The 23,212-nt window shown below is 38.9% G+C and overlaps 1 protein-coding gene across 1 annotated transcript; it reads right to left on the reverse strand.

Annotated features, from left to right (window-relative positions):
- Positions 1-1,544: 1,544 nt before the first annotated feature.
- Positions 1,545-22,724, reverse strand: LOC139735459 (zinc finger TRAF-type-containing protein 1-A-like). Its single transcript, XM_071646214.1, has 5 exons — positions 22,506-22,724; positions 15,742-15,980; positions 6,008-6,219; positions 5,003-5,241; positions 1,545-2,584 (listed from the first exon to the last, which is right to left on the reverse strand). The coding sequence occupies exons 1-5, from the start codon at positions 22,713-22,715 to the stop codon at positions 2,432-2,434; spliced, it is 1,053 nt and encodes a 350-aa protein (XP_071502315.1). The 5' UTR covers positions 22,716-22,724; the 3' UTR covers positions 1,545-2,431.
- Between the last annotated feature and the right edge of the window lie 488 nt (positions 22,725-23,212).

The following is a 23,212-nucleotide window of genomic DNA, read 5'->3' on the forward strand; positions in this document are numbered from 1 at the left end:
TGATACTAAACCACTCACACTAATTACCATCACCTGCAGTAGTTAGAAAAAGGACTAAAAACGATTCTGGAAGCAACCTGAATTAGGCATGTAAAGCATCCTTAACTATATAGCCTGATTTCAAGAAGGAAGAAATAAAATATATTGCTACTTCACTAATGACCGTTCACATGCCATTATAGCATGTTTCAATAAGTTACATCTTCATAAATACATTTATTTGTGCTTAACGAGTAAAGGATCCCCACGTGATCATAAACTCAATGCTGTTTATAGTCAAAGGAGAAATTAAATGCTGAAACATAATATATTATATATTATCCAGGAAGATAAGAGTATACTCTTTTCATCTCACTGTTAAAGGTTTCCCTCCTGGTGCTTTTAGATCCATCTGAAATATCCTGCCATTTTTCAAACATGTACAATACTTCTAACACACTGCTGTATGATGCATTCACATACTCAGTCATTCTGAGCATTCTGAACATTTGCATTTAGACTTCATCTCCAGGCTTCTTTTCCTCTCTACTGCATCACACATTAAACTCTTGTGAATAAATAATTTAATTCTTTTTAATAGATTAATTGTACAATATGAACTTCACACAATTAAAGCACTGGCCGTTAATCATCAAGGTACACCTAAGTGTAGGTAGAAAAGAAGACATCATTGAGGAACTCAAAGAACCGAAGTCAAAGTTCAATGACCCCACTGACTTATCAGTTACGTAGCACTCTCTTCTTGCCTTCATACTAAATATAGTCCACAAGAATGCTGCCTACAGAAAACGTAAGCACAATACTGTACATCTTGGTTCAGGCAAAACAAAACATTTATTCATGGCAATGCTCTCGACCACGTCTTTCAAATATTCAAGGTAAGAACTTAGAAGCCCTCTCTCAATGTTCCCCCTACGTGTCATTACAAGACCACATCTAATGTGACAAATTATAGTTTGAATATTTTTTTTTGCATAGCAGGGGAAAGTGAAAGAGTATCTTTCATTTCTGCTGATTCTATTTTAATGTTCCATGCCTCTCCTGTATATTACACTACACCGTTTACACTGGCACCATGATTTAAGAAGTTGAAAATGAAGAGAGTGCCATATACCTATCGAGTTGCTATCATAAAGCTATGTTTAGTCCACTATTGCCATTTGAAGCTCAAAGTACTTGGCTGTCAAGAGTCATTCTTTGGTGTGTGTGTGTGTGTGTTTATTTGCTTCGGAAAAAAAAAGTATGATCATGAATATAAGCCTTCAAACAATCTTTGCCTTACAGACTCACAATATTGGAGTAACAAAACATAGCAGCTAGCTACAGAGAAAATAATTTTGTCATAGAAATAACGACATGTGTATGGGCATGAGGAAGGCGAGGGAAAATTCCTCAATTCCTCATCAATTATCAGACTGTCCCCGGTTCAATCTGGGAGTGATTAATATCTCGTTTAAACTTATGTTCTTTTCATGTCTTCTTGCTCATTACAATAAAGGAGAGACAGAAGCTCCCAATAACTGTACTGACTGTGCCCACAAAACAATATGTGGTATTCAAGGATCCCTAGAGAACTTTGGCATGAACACACACCCACGGAAGATTTGAGTTGCCTTCCCCACTAATACAGACTATCCCACACTCTTTCACACTGACAAGGGGTATCCTTTCCCGTCAAGTTCAGGAGCAAGAACCCCAAGCCGCAGAGCTGACATTACCCTAATCTGAACTTCCTTTCTTGAGCAGCACACAATTTGTGGAAAACATTCGAGCCTCTCTCTTAAAGGTGGACAAGAATGCAATAATGATGAAAAAAATAAAAAGAATTACTACAACTTGCTTGCTACAAATATTTGCGCCTGAGTTCACATATAAAAAATGTGTATTACTTCCTCGTTAAAAAATACACATTTTTTTCTTAATAAAATACAGCTCCAAGTCTAATTACATTTCATATATTTATTTACACACTATATAAGTATACAATTTCATATGTTACAGTAGTTAACATGTTACACTGACTGCATACATCGTGGAAAAGGAGCAATTTAGTTCTTGCATTCAAAACTACGAGGTGAGCTGATGGGATCTCGGGGGTGAAAAATCCTGGACCACGAAGGTAACAATTCCTGGAAAAAGCCTTACAGATATATGATGGGTGTGGTGAACTCAGCAAACTTGGTTTTACCCGGTGATGTCGGATGAACTGGTAACATCAGACTGGAAGCATTTTACACTGGTATACATTGGTCTGATAATAGATTCTCTACTGACTTGCCAGTGTTTGATGAGAGAACTATGCTGGGCTGCTCCAGAGGGCATTATTTGTTGTATAATTTGTGTGTGTGTGTGTGCGTGTGTGTCCGTCTCTCAAGCATTGGTCCTGGTCCTACTGAAGATAACTTGAAGAGAATCTCTGCCAGTGCTACTCTCATTTGGGAATCTGGAACATGATGAGTCTAATGTTGATAGTCTTGGAGGCCAGGATTTTGTTGCACTCGGCCGAGTCGATGAGCGGGATTTTATTGTAGGGACTCTCCGTCTTCTCGGGAGTGAACTCAAAGCGGTAGACTCGTGGCTCAACCTGTAGTGAATGTATGGAAATGTGCAAATAATACACAATTTACTAATGAGAACTGTCTTTTACATCACAAGAGGCAAGAAAAAAAAAATCATGAACTTGATGGAAAGTGGCTATGCAAAATAAGACTTGATGTAATTACCATTCAAACAAGGAAAAGTAGAAATTACGCGGTGCGTAACATATGTCCCCGCCGGAAGTAGCATTTTGTAACAAAATGTGCAATATAGGTAAAAAATCAAGGTCAAAGGTCAAAGAAGTCAAAGGTCAAAATTCTGTGTAGAAGTTTTGAAGCCCTCACCTAGTGCCATCACATAAAGCAAATGGAATCGAAATTGGGTCAGAAATGGCGAAGGAGTAGCATTTTGTAGCCAATGTACAATATAGGTCAAAAATCAAGGTCAAAGGTCAAAGAAGACAAAGGTCAAAATTCTGTGTAAAAGTTTTGAAGCCCTCACCTAGTGCTATCACATAAAGCAAACGGAATCGAAATCGGGTTAGAAATGGCGAAGGAGTAGCATTCTGTAGCAAAATGCACAATATAGGTCAAAAATCAAGGTCAAAGGTCAAAGAAGTCAAAGGTCAAATTTCTGTGTAGAAGTTTTGAAGCCCTCACCTAGTGCCATCATATAAAGCAAACGGAATCGAAATCGGGTTAAAAATGGCGAAGGAGTAGCATTTCGTAGCAAAATGTACAATATAGGTCAAAAATCAAGGTCAAAGGTCAAAGAAGTCAAAGGTCAAAATTCTGTGTAGAAGTTTTGAAGCCCTCACCTAGTGCCATCACATAAAGCAAACGGAATCGAAATCGGGTTAGAAATGGCGAAGGAGTAGCATTTTGTAGCAAAATGTACAATATAGGTCAAAAATCAAGGTCAAAGGTCAAAGAAGTCAAAGGTCAAAATTCTGTGTAGAAGTTTTGAAGCCCTCACCTAGTGCCATCACATAAAGCAAACGGAATCGAAATCGGGTTAGAAATGGCGAAGGAGTAGCATTTTGTAGCAAAATGTACAATATAGGTCAAAGGTCAAGGTCAAAGGTCACGACTGAAATTCTGTGTAGAAGTTTCAAAGCTCCCATGTAGTGCTATCATATAAAGCAAACAGAATCAAAATTGGCTCATAAATGACAGAGAAGTAGCAAATTGAAGATTTTGATCACACACGGATGCACACACGGACACACGGACGGACGGACACACGGACGGACGGACACACGGACGGACGGACACACGGACGGACGGACACACGGACACACACACGTACGGAGCCCGTTTCATAGTCCCCTGCTCGAACTCGTTCGGCGGGGACAACTATCATTTCTACACTGCATGTGTATATTTGGGGTCATATTTTACATTTTCATTGGTTGCCTTTTCTCAGTAAAATGTAAATACTAGGCTCTGGTAAACTCTTGAATAATGTTTTGGAACATTATACCACACAGCAGGGAAGTGATACACTTTTCTATCTAAACTTGATGTAGTCCAAGGACAGCACTTTGCTTTTTGATATAGATTTAAGTTCATAAACAATTCAGTATGGATGGCGTACTATCAAATGCATGATTTCACATACCATTTCTATCCTTAATAAATCCATGTCATCCCCTATGTCCTACACATGTTGATTTCTTAGTTCTCAAAATGCTTTTCACTGTGCACACATAATTTCTCCCCATCCAGCCCCATCCCATATCCTACCACACCCCATGCGATTCCACCCTAGACCATTTCAATGTCAAAGCACTTTCCACTGCAAAAGGTCGATTACCCCTTATAGATAAAAATACACAAAAATGCGGGCAAACACCTGTGCCTTGTTGATGAAACTATTTGTCAAATGCCAAGGTATGGTTGTTTGGCAGGTATCATGGTTGTTTGTCTACACAGTTGTTGTTGTTGTTTTTGCATGTTGCAAACTACTTCAAGTGCACAATGAACAGCTTTGAAAGTTTTACACACTGGTTCTGACAAACACTTATAGAAAGCTGACATGTTTTTTCTTGTTACCTGCAGTTGTTGTCATAAGCTAAATATAAAAAAATTCTAAAAATTGTTATTTTGTGGATCAAATGAAAAAATTTAAGGTTTGTTCTGATGATGCATTTGCCAAAATTATGAGACTGCTATATGTCTTTCTTTCTTTCTTTTTAAAATGCTGTTTGTGTCTGCATGTTGTAGCACTTGTGTACTTGTTGCTGTGGTTATCAGTGGATTTGATAACTGTACATGGTACAGTGTAATGCCCACATACTGATGAGCTTTGTGTGGTGTGGTTTGCACAGGCCAATACCAGCCACCGCTTAACCAGGAGAAAACCTCGTCTCCTGATTAAGCAGTGACCATTGTAGTTCCTATAATCCAATGGCATTAGATGAGATAAAATCACCACAAGGGGTCCCATGAACTGCCACGCCTACCTTAGCATCACTGAAAGGGCCATTGAGCATCATGAACTGCATGCTGAGGTTGCTGGTGATACGGCTCTTGAGGACCAGCTGGAAGGCGATGTGTCGCTCCAGGGTGTGGGACGGGTTACGCTCGTCGTCGTTGACCCGTGCCTTGACCACCCACTGCTGGTTGAAGGCCGTGAAACGGCTGGTCTCGTAGTACAGCTTGGTGATGAAGTCGTCGGTGCGGTATGGCCTCAGCTGTAGGTCTGTGGGTGGTCAGGAAAAACCAGAGAGAAGAGATGGGAGAAATGCAATTAATATGCTACCAATGCAGAGCTGTTGCAGGTATCTATGACAAGATTATACTGTTTACATGCTGACTGTCTGGTTATTCTAATTGAATGGTTCAAATTATTCACAAAAGGACACGTACCAGATAGGACTAAAATATCTGGTCAATGCATGCATGCCACTAAGATTCAATTGCTGCTAAAAGAAAAAGAAAAACAAACAAACTTTAAAGATGAATTCATCATCACACGGCAAAAAAATTAATTTGGAAATTAAACCTTATTATATTTTTAAATTTTGTAAACATCACATTAAATTCTGTAAACATCTATTTTGTTGACCCACATTCAGACAGACAAAGACTGAAAGGTGACGACATCTTGTGGTATATATCTGTACAGACTTGTAAATGGTCAGTGCACTGTATTAACCCAGCATTGATTTGCCATACAAGAAGTTATTGACATGGCATATCACAACGGATGACAACAGACCTGATCTGTCTGCACCAGCCTGAACCTGAAGTATCATCTGAAAATTGCCCTGAAGCCTTTTTTTCTTTTGCTTGTCAGCTGATGAAACCCAGAGGTGGCACGAGAAATGGCACGGGAGCCCCCCCCCCCTTTTTGCTTGTCAGCTGATTAAACTCGGAAGTGGTACTAGAAATATTTTTTGCGCCCCCCCCCTCCCCTTTACGGAATTCCTGGATCCGCCCCTGTGCTCAGCACAAATGAGACTCACCATTGAAGTTGATCTTCTCGTATGAGAGGAGCTTGATGATGTTGCGGAGTACTTTGGTGTCCTCTTCCAGCCCCGCCTCTCTCTGCTTGATGGACTCCAGGACCTCACCCCCCATCTTACTGGGATGGGTGCAGTTCGCTTCGTGGTCGTCGAGCTCGTGCTGTGGCCCTTGCCATGAGCAGCCAATCTGGTAGTACTTACAACGTGTGATCCTGCTTAGCCATAACGTCAGTGGTTATAATGTACATTGTTTACCGTGGCAACAAAGTGAAGAGAGAGAGAGGTGCGAGAAATGGGGGAAATAAAGAGAGAAAGTAGGAGGGAGAAAATCAATTAGACAAGTAAATTTGACAACATTGACAATGAACAGTACTCATACGAAACGTACAAAATAAAGATACTAAAGCAGATGTGAGTGACTTACCTTTGAAGGTACAGTGTATAAAAGCAAAAGAATGAGAACCACACTGTATGGTTTCATGTTTTGCAGTCGAGACCAAAAATCAGCTGGAAAAGGTCAGTAGTCACAGTAGGAAATACAGAGGTCATAGGATTTGTAATAGTAACGGTACTAAAAGTAGTAGTAGAGGTAGTAATGGATATAGTACAGTAGCAATAGTAGTAATAGCAGTATAGTGGTACATATTACTGTATGTAGTAGAAGGTAGAAGTAGTGGTAGTTGTAGTAATTGTAGCAGTAGTAATAGTAGTAGATGTAGTAATTGTAGTATAGTAGTAGTAATGGCAGTAGATGTCGTTATTGTTGCCACAGCAGTGGCAGTAAAACTTCTACAATAAATTATTCCTTTTGTCACTAGTCATTATTACTACTAGCACAGTGGTGGATCCAGTGGGGTGAACTGGGTGCATGCCCCCCCCCTTTATTTTTCCTCTGTTTTTTTTTAAATAAAACAAATGAGAAAAAAACAACCTCAAAGGGGGTGTGTGCACCCCCTTTGATTTTTTAAAGACAGAAAGGCAGAAAGTTGCGCTAAAGTCTTTTTTTTTTCTTTTGCTTGTCAGTCGATGAAACACGCAAGTGGGAAAATACTGCACTGGACCCTTTTTTGTTTTTTCGCTTGTCAGCTTATTAAACCCAGAAGTCTTGGTCCCCCCCCTTCGAGGAATTCCTGGATCCTGGATCCACCACTGCATCTACAACTACTCGAAATACCAGGTAGATGTAGAAGCAGTAGTAGCAGTAGTATCAGTAGTGTAAAAGTCTAACTTTCATACAGGTCTGGCAGTTCATGACAGTATACTGTACGAGCTGAAATTTTCCCAGTGGTTTTCTTTTCGCGAATTTTGCGAATCACCTTTGAACCGCGAAAATAACAACACGCAAAAATAACAATGCGCGAATAGCTAAGTTCAGTTAGACCCTCGCAACCGCGAAATTAACAACACGCGAAAATGTCCTCCATGTAGCAATTCGCGAAAATATCTGGAAGCGAAAATTTCAGCTCGTACAGTACTGCATCAGAGTAAAAAGTGACTTTATGTGGTAAACCTAAAGTAATATCAAAGTCTGCAACTATATCGGTGGTAGGTCCTACTAGTATTGGTGGTTTAATGCAGTGTCCAATTGTTGTAGCAGAGGTTGATGTGGTCATAAGAACTGGAATGTATAGATCCCTACAATTACAAATCATCTTCAGAATGTCTACCACTTGCCCAGCATATGCTCTAACCCCCCCCCCCCCCCCCCCCCCCCCCCCCCCGTTATAATGATGTGAAGTGTTAAAGGACAAGTTCACCTTCATAGACATGTGGGTTGTGAGAATGCAGCAATATTAGTAGAACACATCAATGAGAGTTTGAGGAAAATCAGACAATCTGTTCAAAAGTTATGAATTTTTGAAGTTTCTGCTCAGTCACGGCTGGATGGGAAGACTACTATAGCTTGTGATGTCATATGAGTAGAACTATATAAAGAAAGTATAAAGAAAATTCAAGATATTCTCACTTTTCTCACATGATAAAAGAACACTCCACTTCTCTCTTTCAGAAGTCAGGGGAAATAATATTACCCCTAACATACGTCAGTACCATGTTGAAGAAATGTGCACTTTATTCAAAAAGTCAAGTTTTGTGAAATTCTATTTTTATTTATTCCTTATACTGTTGTATGCATGTGACATCATACACTGTAGTAGTCTTCTCCTCCAGCAGTGATTGCACAGATACATTAAAAATTCATAACTTTTGAACGGATTGTTGGATTTTCCCCAAACTTTCACTGATGTGTTCTACTAATATTGTTGCCTTCACTCAATCCACATGTATATGAAGGTTAAAGGGTGTGTACAGTTCTGGTCGAGGTGAGGATTTAGCTTTCAACGTTTTGAGAGATATTTAGAAATCACTCTATGAGATGTCAAAGAGCATGCAGTTCTAAGGGGTATCAAAAGTGTTTATTCGATGAAAATCGGTTTTGAAATGGCTGAGATATCCAAAAACAAGGTGAAACAAAGAGATCCTAATAAAGTTGTGGCATGTCGCCTTTTATTATTAGCACTTTTTGGGATATCTCAGCCATTTGAAAACCAACTTTCATCAAATAAACGTTGAATCCTTCTTAAAATTATGCTCTTTCATATTTCATAAGAGGCTTTTCATTATCTCACTTAGGAATGTTTAAAACATGAATCCCCACCTTAGCCAGTACTGTACAGTCCCTTTAACTTGTCCTTTAAAGGCAATTATGGATGATTGTGGAGGCATTTTATCCCTTACTTCATAAAACAGCCCTTCTCTTTCAAAGTGCACTGAAATGACTTTCAAAAGATATGATCATGAAATCGAAGAGCAGCAAAACCGAAAATTGTCATTTGATTTGTGTGCTTATGAGTTCCCACTTGAATGATACAGTGGACTCCCATTATAACAGTCCTTGGGACCGGCAGTTTTCTGTCTTCATAGTGAAATTTCTTTATAACTAAACAAACAATAAAAACAGTCAGAGAGCGGATAATGTTGCGGCCTGATTTTTTACTTTGTTGTAACGGCAATTTCGTTATAACCATGTTTGTTATAATGGGAGTGCACTGTAGCAGGAGCGAATCCAGGAATTTGATCCGTAAAGGGGAGGCCCCTTTACAAAGATGAAGGAGGGTGCACCCCCATGTTGTCTTTTTTTTTCTTCTTCTTAAGACAAAAAACAAAGGGGGGGGGGGGGGGGGGGGGTGGTGCGCTCGGTGCGCCCTCATGCCTGGATCCTCCACTGCTGTATATAGGCCTATTAATGTGACTGGCATTGAGTCTTTACTGGAGTGTCACATAAGTTTTATCCCATATCTTCCGTTGCCCATTACGGCCAGTTCTGATAAACGAACTACAGTTGAGAATACCATCCCAGTTCACTATTAATCATCAGCCAGGCCAGATCTAGAGTACCCTTAAAGTGGATCGAAGTACCCCACGTACAGTCCCACATCCTTCGTTTCCTGTCTGGCTTCCCCTGAAAAACATTCACCCCCTTCGCATGACTGATCCCAAGTCTGCTAAATACTACAATACTCCAGATAGCTACCCGCCCAAGTGTTTCCCTTGATATGATCAATTATGATGTAACAGGAATCATGTCAAAAGGGCAAAGTGATTGAGATTGGGTACGAGGTCTGTCGAACTTCACTGGGTCTGCTGTAGAGGGTATAGAGTGTCGAGTAATTGCCAGAAAAAGGGGCGTAAGTGTGGATAAAGCCGGTTGCCTTCAAGCATACTTTTGCCCTGTAGTACAAGTGAATCGGCTATGTAAGTAATCCATTATATGGCATGGTCAATGTTGTCAACATATAGATCACATAGGGCATTTCACTGCCATCTGACATGTAGACAAATCCAAACAACAGCTGTAATACTCCCTTTTTTTCTTCTTTTTTGACAAACATGAACAACTGACAAGAATTCACATGTTTTCTGTCTCGTTTTGTTGTTTTATTCTACATCCTGTGTAAATTTGATGAGTTTAGAAGCAAAACACTCAGATTATAACCTGTATCGTTACAAATCACAATGACAATGTAACATTTTATTATATTATCAAATAATATCATCACAAGTCTATGCTAAGGCACAGCAAACACAAGGCCATTTCACAGGCCATCAAATTATTCTCCTTGAGTTTAATCTAGAATGTATCTTTCTTGATAAATGAAACAATCCTCTCAAAGTTTACTAACATATCGCTAATACAAATTCTTACAAATGAAGACTGTGTCAATTGTTCCTGTTTATTTGACTGTCCATTTGAAAGTATATTTGCATGAGTAACAAGTCAAAAAAAAAATAAATATCAACAAGTAAAAAATTAATTATAAAGGATTGCACATCTCAACTGACTGTATGCCTACAAAATCTGTGTTCTATGCTGATAAATGCTGGTATATAGGGAAGTTGTGTGTTGTATAGAGACACACTGGGCGGAATCACTCAAGGTCATTTCCTGTCCTCGAGCTCTGGGCACCGCTGTCATCTATTTCTCAAACGCCCCCGCTTGGAACCGCCTTGCTCGCGCCGCCCGGTACAGCAGACAATAAGGTCGAATGACAAATTATGTGACCTGAGCTGCTGAGTATCTGGATATGTGCTCTTGTGTATTTCAAGAGCTAGCTAAACAGGTCCTGCTGACATTTCCTCACCATCTTTATAGCTTCAATCGCAGCAGATGGGTAAATTGATGTCAAGACATTCGACTTTGTCATGTGACATGAATTGTCAGGCTTGGAGGGTGACTGAGGTCTCATGTGCAAATCACATTTGGTGTGTATTTGCTCATAATGAGGGTATGTTGATGGGCAAGCTGTAAACTCTAATCATGAAAATAGGGACAACATATTGGGACTGTGGGGGAACATATTGGGACTGTGGGGGCACATCTAATGTATGAAGGGCATTTTAAAAGCTGTGTTGCCTTCTTGCAATGAAATTGGGGAGGAGAAATCCTTCTGAAATAAAAAGCATCCTTGCATCACAATCAGCTCCATTATAACCTTCCCCTTGATTTGTCATAAGCAGCATCTGTAAGAAAGGCTTTTCTTTCCCAAACTTCAAGTCGCGCTTCTGTCAGAACTCAGCGGAAGAGGCACTCCAGTACAAACCTGTAGTGACAGGATTGCTTTAGTTTCCTAAAACACTGGTGTGTCATACAGCATGATCTGTGTCATTATGTGTGCTGCAGGTTTGTTTGTTTGTTTCTCTTTTTTTTTTGTGGACAATCTCTCTGATGTTCATTGCTGGACGATTGTAAATGAATAGCTATTATGAAATATGTGTGTGCGTGTGTCTGTTTGTATGTGTGTCTGTGTCTGTGTCTATCTGTAGTAGATCAGCTTCATTCTCTCTGCCAGTCTGTACCAGATAGATACAAAAACACAGACACAAACTACACACATACACACACACAGACACATACAGTCTGCAGACTGCTCGGGTTCCACATACACCCATTTGTTCGGGAAGCTCACAGGCACTTAATTACTGCAGTATATGCAGCACTGACCTTTTACAGGTAGCCATCCATAACGTATTGAAACGCGGACAGGGCTGCCATATCATTAATTAGCTCCAGCGATGGAGTCATATGGTAAAAGTAGATTTTAAATTGTATTGCAATCACCTGCATTCCGACATTGGTTGTGGCATTTGAAGCAATAACTCTTTGTGTAGGGGTACCATGAGGCTTTGGGACACAAAATGTATCTATGCTGCTATTCATTACACCAGAATGACAGAGCATTATGAAGTTTACATAAAAATTAAGACAATAGATTTGAAACGTTCATCACATATAATGCTCATTTTTGAAAAGTTAGATTTTTTGATCATGCATACTGAACGTCAACAGACTTTAAAAATACAAATTTTTTATTTCATACATGATCCAAAGCTTGGGTTGTCTTGGGTTGTACACGTGGACTCATTGGCCCGAATTCACGAAGGTTGTATAATTGAAATCATGGTTTAAAGGGATCGTATAGTTTTGGTTGGGACCTAATTTCAAGTTTCCAACATTTTTTTTTGTGAGATAACGAGAAACCTCTTATGAAATTGAAAGAGCAAGTAATTCCATGAGGAATTCAACATTTATTTGATGAAAATTGGTTTTGAAATGGCTGAGATATCCAAAACATAGCGATTCTAATAAAATGTGGGACCCACACTTTATTACAATTTCTTTGTTTTACATTGTTTTTGGATGTTTCAGTCATTCCAAACCCGATTTTCATCAAATAAACTTTTACGTCCTCTTAAAATGGTACCCGTATGCTCTGTAATATCTCATAGTGTTTTCTTGGTATCTCGCAAAAAGTTAAAAGCCCAATTCTCATCTCCACCAATACTGTACCATCCCTTTAAACCATGGACAATTTGTATGGAGCGCAGAGTGTCGCATGGCCTATTTCGTTACGAAATGTCATTTTGTAACAAAATAGGCCATGCGACACTTGGTGCTCCACACAAATTGTCCATGGTTTAAACCATGGTTTAATTGTACCACCTTCATAAATTTGGGCCATTGAGTCTTAGTATGCATTACACATTTTGGTTGGGTGATAATTAGTCATGTGATAAAATTGAAAGAATAACTCATCAAATATTCTAATTTTTCTTTACTTTATGATCATCATAATTTAGAGTGACCATGGCCCTCAACACAAAGAGTATGCAAATATGATTTCACAATGCAAGTGCATCATAAATTGATATTCCCAAACAAATAGGTATGTGGTGTCGACTCTGTGTAGCTGTGGTCACAAAAGACTGTAGACAAAAAACAGAACAGACTTCTGCATTAAAGAATAAAAAAACAATAATCTCCAATAAAATCAATGCAGAGCAGCAGTCCGTATTGAAGCTTGGAAGTACATGGTCCAAATCCAGCTACAGCGCATTCAAAAAAAAAAAAAAAAATGAGACAGGAAGCATGCGATGACGCTCACTTTAATTTTAGTCTGCAACAGAGGAAGAGACTGGTTCCCATGGAAACACAGCGCCCATGCAACCCGCACACTTTTCCTATACTGTTCGCTTAGCCTCTACACTCAGTGTGATAATGTAATGTAGGTAGCACTTCTGTCTGTATATATCCATATTGGGACGAAGATTTAATTTAGACTTTCCACTCTCATATCTTCATTCACACTATGCTCATAGGGACAACTCTATTATTTTGAAGAAAGAATGTTCTTTTGCATTTTTTACGAGGGAGTTATTCTTTTTTTTTTGGGGGGGGGTCAATTCAAGTAGTCTGAAATAAATCTGGATATTTCTTGAGATAGGAATGAAGAGAGTAGGAACATAAACTTGATTTAGATTTATTTTGTTCAATATTGACATTACAAACATTTTGAAAGCACTTTTTGCACAGTTAATGGGCAAAAGATTTCAGAGGTAGAAAGCTTTCCTTCGAATATCCTTAATATCAAAATCAATAAAAAGAGGTTTGATCTGAGGGCTATATGACTCCAATGATAATCCACCTCGATGCCTTGTAATTCTTTTCTGAACTCCGGGTAGCTAACAGGAGAATTTGTGGTTCATTGGAAGGTCAAGATTTTCAGGCGATGCAATTCGTCTATGACTGAATAGCTGCGATGGTTTGGATCCACAGCCTTTTAGTTTTGGTTGGCATTCACTTTTTTTGCACTATACTGTCAAGCTTTGTGATTGCTACTGACCATAAAGTGCTTTCAATATGTGTGCATTTGGTTATGTTTTTGTTTTATTCACCCTCTGGAATAAAGTATTTCCAAATTAACAGAAAATAAAGAAAAATACTAGGATATATGAATAAAATAAGTTTTTGTCATCTTTGTGAATAATGTGTCAAAGTGACAAATTTGTTGAAAAATGCATTAAAAAGGTAACACTTGAAGTTTGAGCAATGTTATCACAGAGAGAGGCACACCATATCTTAATGGCGGCATGACATGTTTGTAAATTTACTTTGAAGGAATAATAATGTGGAAAATACAGAAGATTTGCTTCTCGGAACAAAAAGAAAATCACACCAGATATCCAAGACTGTCTTACAAACTTACTACACTCTAGTCATTCACTATGCCACGCTTCAAAAATTCTTTCACGAGTGATTTTTCTCTCTGTCTCTTTTACAATATCACTGAGCTTGCTCCAGTATCCTAAATACAACAACTGTCTCATGGATTTAGCATATTGGTGGTGCTAAAAAAAAAACCATTCTGACAGGAAAGATGGATGATTCTCATTTTACCATCCTGTTAATGTCCTCAGTTTCCAAATTTAGTACACCAGACACAGCTGGTCGGTTGCTTTGAAGGGATGTAGTAATTTTGGATGAGATGGGGCTTCAGGTTTCAAAACTTTGTTGTGAGATGAGAAACCTCTTAAGAGATATGAAAGAGCATACAATACTAAGAGGAATTCAAAATTTATTTGATGAAAATTGGGTTTGAAATGGCTGAGATATCCAGAAACAAAGAGGGCCTAATAAAAGATGAGTGCCGCCTTAATTAAGCCCACTTTAATTTACTCTCTCTTTTTTTTTTTGGGGGGGGGGGATGTATATCTAGGCCATTTCAAAACCGATTTTCATCAAATAAACTTTGAATTTCCTCAGCATTGTGTGCTTTTTTTAATATTTCATAAGAGGTTTCTCATTATCTCACAAGAAAGTTGGAACCCTGAAGCCCCATCTCAATCAAAACTATAACTATATTCCTTTAGGGAATAAATTCATCAAACACCTGCATCTCTTTCAGTCATCAGTAATCAGAAAGTGGTATTTCACTTTGGATCACAATTTTGTTGAGCCAAGCTTCATTTTTTGATGGTATGCAAAGGCATCACTATTTTTCACAAACAAAGAGAGATTGGTAGCAGAAGAAATGTCAATATCATAGCACCTCCTTTTTTTCCTACAAATTTAAACCAAATTTCAATTTCTCAGGACATTTTTTTTTTTCAGATTAGGAATTTAGATAACTTCCTGAAATGAACATATGAAATTTGTCTGTTTAAATGTTGTTAAAAACATTTTTTTAAATAAGTCATCTTGCCTATCTTTGAAATCACTATCATAACAAATTTAGGAAAGAAAAAGGAATTGCAGATCAATGAATTTATAATGTCACAGTGAATGACAAGATGTAGCATGCTGTATTACTTGCTTAACTGTTTACATCAACAATCATTAGAAAAAAGTTATTTATGAAATTCTACAGCCAATGAAATCATGAATATAATTAGTATTTTATGCAATGAACGTCATCTTCACAAATTTGCTCCTGTACTTTGATTTATGTAGGTTTTGAGCTTATTTTAGAGAATAATCAGTTGTGTGAGATATCTTGGTGTAGGGCTCTTAGTATTGGCATAGAGTGCAGGGTGATAGGTACTGTGTCTCCAGAATGGGGAGTGTACAGTAAGTACACCATACTCACCCGTTACCAAACCTTGCATACGTTTTCAGCAGGGGCACGATAAACATGTGGATGACATGTACTGCCACTTGGTAGTAGATAGGACAGTAGTTGGATCCCGAAGAAAGAGCTGCGTGAGCAATTGAAACAACACCACATTGAATAAAACTGAGGATACATTCATACGCCTGACAAAAAAAGCCCTAGCCTACAACCCTATACTGTCTTACAACTACGCCTGCTTAGCTAAACCCCCGGCTACCGCGACCTACGTTCCCTACGTGGGGGTTGTGTTACTTACTCCCTACGCCTTCACCACCTTACTTGCGTTACCTTTCCGGACATCCCTCCCGTTCGTGCTGGTCCAGTAGGTAGCGCGGAAGCTTGCGCGCACAGAAGCGGCAGGCCGCTGGGAGCTCGCTGACAGCCTTCTCCACAGCCAGGTTTCGGCTGCAGAGATTCTTACTGATCTCGCAGCGGCAGTTGGGACATGTCGGCTGTTCGTCCTTGAGGCGGGAGTCTGCCAAGAGGTGAGTGAAGCATCCCGCACACATCAGGTGACCATTGTTGCACTGTAGACAAGTAAGCGAAAGGGAAACAAACCAGTTAAGGTACAGTTTACCACTGGGAGCTGTGATTTAAAAAATGTTTAAGGTATCACATTTGATATACATGTGGATATCAGTTGTATCACAAAAAATTCTACCATGTAAAAATTTTGCAATAAAGCCTAAAGTGTAAGGAGATATATAACTATTTTCCCCAATAGACCATAACTGTACATGGCTTAGTCTAGAAACATTTTTATTATAACTATTGTTCACATTACACAACTGATTGACAAACTGTCCTACATCGACGTAAATATGCACTGAATTGATCAGTGTTTTGGTAGTAGCCATGATAAAAGATATCATGGGCGTACGTACTCGAGCTGGATTTGAACCTGTGACCTCCTGATCTTCAGACAAGCATCATCTCCACTAGACCAGCGAGCTCCCACCCAACAGCAAGTCTTGGTTTTAATCCTTATAGCACGCAGCAGGTACTGCGTAATTAGAATTTCATGAATTTGATTAATTACGCAGTACCTGCTGCATCTTAATTGGAAACATATTTTCTATTGAAGATTTTGAAAACTGCGCAATTTTGACAACTTTCGGATCAATTTTGAATGATAAGGATAAATGTAGGAAAGAGTATGGATTCCTTGGAAGAAAAAGGATAAAAGTGGGTTATAGACAAATTTCATAACCGGAAATTTAAAATTCTACATTGTATGTCAGTTTTAATGAAATTTCGTATTCTGTTTGTTGGATTGTATTCTTATTTTCCTATATAAAGTGAACTTGAACATGGTGGAAATGTATTGAGACTTGCTTTTCTGACAATAAAGATCATGTAGGCCTAGTCATGAGATTACTACCCTAATCACATAGATGTACATGTACTTGTCTACCATCAATTGACTTTTCATGCTGCTTACATAGTATAATCAAATAACCAAAGTCTGTTCATAAATTGCACTAGCTTGTCTACATTATGATTTTTCTTTTCTCACAATGGTATTAACATGTACACAGAGCATTTCAATGTACAGACCACTACTATCCATCCCATGAGGATATAGGTCCCTGGTAAAGTACAATCTGATCATGCCAGACAGCTAGCCCCTGGGGTGTTTTTTATATTTGGAAACATGGCTCTTATTGCTGATTGTTACCATGTCTATGCATGCGCACACACACAGGCGCTCGCACACACACACAGGCGCGCGCACACACACACACACACCAACACACACTATATCACTGATCCCGAAACAGCTTCAAAGAGAATCAGTGGACTCATGTTTCTTATATAATTGATGGTAAACAATGCATTTGTTTTTATGATGATTGAGATGAATTAAACGAATTGAATTGAATTGAATTGAATTGAATTGAATATAATTGATGGTAGCAGACATCACATCTATTTTTAAAGGGTGTGTACAGTTCTGGTCGAGGCGAGGAGTTAGCTTTTAACGTTTTGCGAGATATTCAGAAACCATATGAGATGTCGAAGAGCATGCAATTCTCAGGGGTATCAAAAGCTTATTTGACGAAAATCGGTTTCAAAATGGCAGAGATATCCAAAAACAAGGTGAAACAAAGAGATCCTAATAAAAGGCGTGGCCTGTCGCCTTTTATTATTATCACTTTTTTGAATATTTCAGACATTTCAAAACCAATTTTCATCACATAAACGTTGAATCCTTCTTAAAACTACATGCTGTTTCATATTTCATAAGATGTTTCTCATTATCTGACTTAGGAATGTTCAAAACATGAATCCACACCTCAACCAGTACTGTACAGTCCCTTTAAAGTACTGCATTCTTTCAGTTCTTTTGTATCAGCTCTGTGGAATGCATGGAATGTGTCATGCCCTCAAATACAAAATAACAGAAAATCTTTTACCCGTAACCTTCAATGTCTTTCACATATTGACACAAGAAATGTAAGAGTAAGAGCTGAAATTAATTTAATAAACATGCATCTACACAAATGATAGTGTGCATGTATGAGTGTGGGTGTGTACGTGTGTGTGTGTATGGCTGGCATTCACAGTAGCAATGTCAGTCTGGTCCATGGATCACACTCATTTCATCGTGCAAATACCCATGACACATCACCAAAGGCAACAGACACCCAATATTGAATGTGTGCTGACATGTGCAAGTGCAAGACATGAATTGCCTAGATTCAAGACATGTGCCTATTCCAGGTTTTCTTGTATTCTATGGAAAACTTCTAAATCATAGATTAAACTACCTGGGTGAATTCAGACCATCATGTTTGGTTTAAGATACTCGTAGCTGTTGGATCCATATAGCTAGGCCTAAAATGAAGAAATCTAATATACTACTGATCATTGTTTTTTGACATGATGAGCATATGAATGCTTTTCAGATACAAAATATAATATGTATCAGGCAAGCATATATCCACCCTATACATTTACCATAATTGCTGCGATGAAGAATATATTACCAAAAGGGAGTGCTAAATGCAAATTTGATCACTTCTGACTGGGTCCCATTTCACAACAGGTGAAATCACGGGAAATTACCCCAGGTGCACAGCCATTATGGCTGTTTTTTAAATAAGTAGCACTGTAAATTTAAATTTTGTTTTTCATTTTGATTATAATGCATACGTGACAGTCATCATCACTGTAACTTAAATACTGAATACAACTACTGAAGGAAATATATAGAGCTCTATATTACAACTGTTGACATGAAATCCGAGTGCTACTCAGATGGCAAGACTGTAAGATTTTCTATTATCTCCTGGCTTAAGGGAAATGTGTTATCATTAATTACATGTATTTTACTACATGATGATGAGCTGAAGAAACACTTTTGATCGAGGAAGAATGACCTCTTCTGTTACCATGATCACCATGTACAGTCATCTTCCTGTCGTTACCATGGATACTGAAAATCATATAGGCATGCCTATTATCTTTGGTATCTTGGTGCATTAAGCAAAGAGGTTTAAACTCAACATGTTTTTTGCTTGTTTCACTGTAAGTGTTTCCAGATATCCCTATGCATCTGACCCATCATACTGGAATCTGGTACATAGATTTAAATCAAAAGTATGTCTTTTATAGTACGCGCTCACATGTGTAAACATCTGTAAGGAGATTAGCATGCATGACAGATTTTTCAATGTCTATGATAATTCAAATGCTTGAAAGAAAAAAAAAGAAATAAACACTTTATTCTTGGCAAGTGTTTCCTCATCACACATCAAAACACACACATGTACAATTATGTACAGACATACACACAGTACACATTTCTCTCTGTCTCATTATCACTCTTACCTTTGTTCCCCCCCCCCCCCCGATAAATGTTTTCTTCTTTATTTTAGTTACATTCTTTCACATTTTTCAAACATGTTTGGTTAGCAAATTTTTCATAATTTACATGGCTCATTTCTTTCTTTTTGTTCATTTATCTTGAGATCAGCGAACAACCAGAAGACAGAAACACTTATTCACAAAACAAACAAGCAAATGCAACGTTAGATTGCATTGTGTGTGTGTGTGCGTGTGTGTGTGTGTGTGTGTAATTATGAAAATTAAATGATGAAGTATCTTTTGTAAATCAAGTGTTCTTCAAAACTTCCTGGCAGTATAAAAAATATGCACAAAAGTAATCATGAAGCAATGTAAAATGTTTTGGGCCAATGTTTAGGCATATTTAAAACCCTACTCCTTAGTTACAATACAGGAATATTTATCCCATGTCCACCCTTTGCCTTGCTGTATATAAAGAGAATTAAAGGAAACCAAAACCCACAGAGAATGTGGATTGTGTGAAAGCAGCAACATTAGTTGAACACATCAGTGAAAGTTTGAGGAAATTTGGACAATCGATGCAAAAGTTATGAATTTTTAAAGTTTTGGTGTTGGAACCGCTGGATGAGGAGACTACTAGAGGTTATGGCATCACGTGTGTGGACAACAATATAAAGAAAATATAAAGGGAAAAACACAAAAATTCACTTTTCTAATTCTAGCATATCAATGACAATGAAAGAGCACTTGACTAACCGTTTTCAGAAAGCAGGGGAAATATAATTACTACCCTTAACATATGTCAGTATGAAGTTGATGGAATGTGTAATTTTCATGAAAAACTAATTTTTATGGAATCTTTTGTAAACTATCATTACTAAAACAATAGGTCTAGTACATTTATAATCACTTTTTACAATTGAAAGGCGCTTAGCAAAGCTCAACATAGGTCCCGCATTCACCAGTAAACTACTGGTGAAATGACTCCAGGTTAACATAATAAAAAACAGGGCAATTCGACAGTTAACCGGCAGCCGGTAAATTACAGTTTACCAATTTAAATACTAATGTTAATGTTTCGTTTGTTTTTTCTAAATACGGTACATATTAAAAGAAAAAGCAAACAAAACAAAACATCATAAAATGTAGGTTCTACAAGTAGATATCTATCAAGGTCAGGCGCGCCGGAAGCAGTTTTGGATTGGGGGGGCAAACATTGGAGGGGGCTCAAGATTAGACCATGCATATGTTACACAATATACACATACACACACACACACACACACACACACACACACGCACACACATCTATTTTATATATATATATATATATATATATATATATATATATATATATATATGTAAAGTGGCGTACGGTGGGTCGAAACATGGGGGGAACCATAAAATAATTTTGACGGTCTGTATGCTTGTGCGTGCGTGCGTGAGCAATAATGGGACTACAATACATTACGGAATGTGATACATTCAAGAACGCAGTCATTGAGGAACATTGTAAGTTTTCCTTATATGGATTATGGAATGACGGTGTGAAACGATCGACAAATTATATACTGTCAGCAACATAAGGTGAATGGCATAACAATAAAATGCGAGCGAGCGAAGCGAGCGAGCTTGAAAATTTTGATATTCTACAGTTCCAAAACTGGAGTTTTAATTGTAGCTACATATTTCGCTTTGAAATAAATGGGGGCGCATCGGGCGCAACTGCTGGCAATTATTGGCAGCAACATTAGGGGAATGGCATAACGATTCAATGCGAGCGAGCGAAGCGAGCAAGCTTGAAAATTTTGACATTCTACAGTCCCCAAACTGGGGTTTGTAGCTTTATCTTTCGCTTTGGAAATTAAGGGGGGGGGGCATCGGACGCAACTGCTGGCAATTACTGTCAGCAACATTAGGAGAGTGGCATAACGATTCAATGCGAGCGAGCGAAGCGAGCGAGCTTAAAAATTTTGACATTTTACAGTCCCAAAACTCCCGTTCGTAGCTATATTTATCGATCTTTCGCTTTGGAAATTAAGGGGTGGGGGCATCGGGCGCAACTACTGGCAATTACTGTCAGCAACATTTGGAGAATGGCATAATGATTCAATGCGAGCGAGCGAAGCGAGCGAGCTTGAAAATTTTGACATTCTATAGAGTCCAACAACTGCCGTCGTAGCTATGTTTTTCGCTTTAGAAATTAAGGGGGAGGCGCACCGGGCTCAACTGCTGGATGCGAGCGAGCGAAGCGAGCGAGCTTAAAAATTTTGACATTTTACAGTCCAAAAGCTGCCGTTTGTAGCCATATTTTTTCCCTTTTATTCATATTATATACATATTTATTTTATTTTCTTTGTTTATTCATCATTATTATTATTATTTATTTATTTATTTATTTATTTATTTTTATTTTTTTTTTTTTTGGGGGGGGGCTTTTTGGGGGGGCAAAAATGCGTTTTGCCCCCCCACTTTTTGGATTGGGGGGGCGGCCGCCCCCCCTGCCCCCCCACTTCCGGCGCCTATGTTCTACCAGTACAAGTAATAAAGGCTAGTAGGGTCTAGATCAAGTAGTGTTAGAGGCCTATGTCTATTTAGACACATTTGTAAAGACAGGGAGGTGGCATCTATATCTCTCTCCCTGGTAAAGACCCTATCTCGATCCCTGTGTTAACCTAGCTCTAGTTGTAAGCTACACCGCATATGGACCAATGAAAAATAATTGGTCACACCCTTCTAGCCTGCCAGCTGGCCCGGGCAAGCCGATTTCTATCGCCAGGCCACGTCACACAGATCGCATAGAGTCAATCGTGTTGACTGAAGCATGCTCACACACGCATTCACTATACGGGCGTACTACAGTATTCCTCATCGATGTAAACAAACTATTGCGTCACCAGTTGTTTCCCATGTTTAGCTGCGGAAGACGTCCCTGAACACAGTTTGACCTAAATGCACGGGACGATCCGAGCTTAGCTCGCCTTGGGCACGCCTACCTGACCTGCCTGGCAAAATCTACTCAGCAACATTCTTTACTCGTATTCTAGTTGAATAATACTGGCCATTTCAATTTACATCCGTGTCTCATTATGCGTGCACGACTGGGTACCACAATAACAAACAAATATTTTTTTTATAGAAATGCAAAGGAATGGATACAGTGGGGAAAACTCAAATTACATTCGACCACCTTTGCTTTTTTTTTTTCAGAGGAGACGGCATATCGCACGATCACGACATACCTGATATATAGAGAATGTGGGCAGATCCAAGCAGACGGTGCAACACAGGATCTCATTCAGCCTGTCCTCTAAATTCTCATCGTCTTGTTCCACTGGTTTTTCTAATCTTGGCCTCTTCTTCACCGGTTCGTCACATTCTGTAGATACCCCTGGAGCAGACAATACTGCATCTTGGGGATTTTGTTCCGAGACATTTGCGACTTCTGCCATGATTCTCCCTCGACGTTCATTCACAACAAATTCACTCGACACACTGAGCCCTTCCTAACCCTGCAGCGCAAAGGGCAAACAAAAACAATCCCCTTCTGAAAATCGAGAATCTTTCGGAGGTGGGCAACCGAGGTCTATTGCGTCATCAATAGCCAATGGCTGTTGCCGAACTAATGTTGTCAACGTAGCTTTGCCCAATCAAATCACTTATTAGTTTCGATAGCCATTTGATGCGGGCAAGTCCATCCTGTAAAAGGGGTGTTGTCAACGTATGCAGGTCGGACGTACTCGTAACAAAGTTATTGCTGATGTGCCCCCAATGAATCCATCACCGGTATGTGTGTGCACGAGTGCAGTACACTCTTGCCCATGTATCCGTCCTCTCGAAAAAATTCTTGTGGTTGGCCACTTCTGTGTTCATACATATTGTGTGCAGCCATGCAGAACTTGTTGCGTGTACCCACCCATCCACCCACAAACATCAGACACACACTCTC

Source organism: Diadema antillarum, unplaced genomic scaffold (genome assembly GCF_040938485.1).
Source record: "Diadema antillarum isolate AM-2024a unplaced genomic scaffold, OU_Dant_1.0 seq00000581_RagTag, whole genome shotgun sequence".
Taxonomy (NCBI): domain Eukaryota; kingdom Metazoa; phylum Echinodermata; class Echinoidea; order Diadematoida; family Diadematidae; genus Diadema; species Diadema antillarum.

What these genes read in the sequence shown, in the direction of transcription:
- LOC139735459 (XM_071646214.1), bottom strand. Translation starts at nt 22,715, where the DNA reads ATGGCAGAAGTCGCAAATGTCTCGGAACAAAATCCCCAAGATGCAGTA. An exon ending in CGGGAGGGATGTCCGGAAAG is followed by an intron (nt 6,220 to 15,741) that starts GTAACGCAAGTA and finishes ATGGCTAAGCAG; the next exon opens with GATCACACGTTGTAAGTACT. An exon ending in CGAGAAGATCAACTTCAATG is followed by an intron (nt 5,242 to 6,007) that starts GTGAGTCTCATT and finishes GACCACCCACAG; the next exon opens with ACCTACAGCTGAGGCCATAC.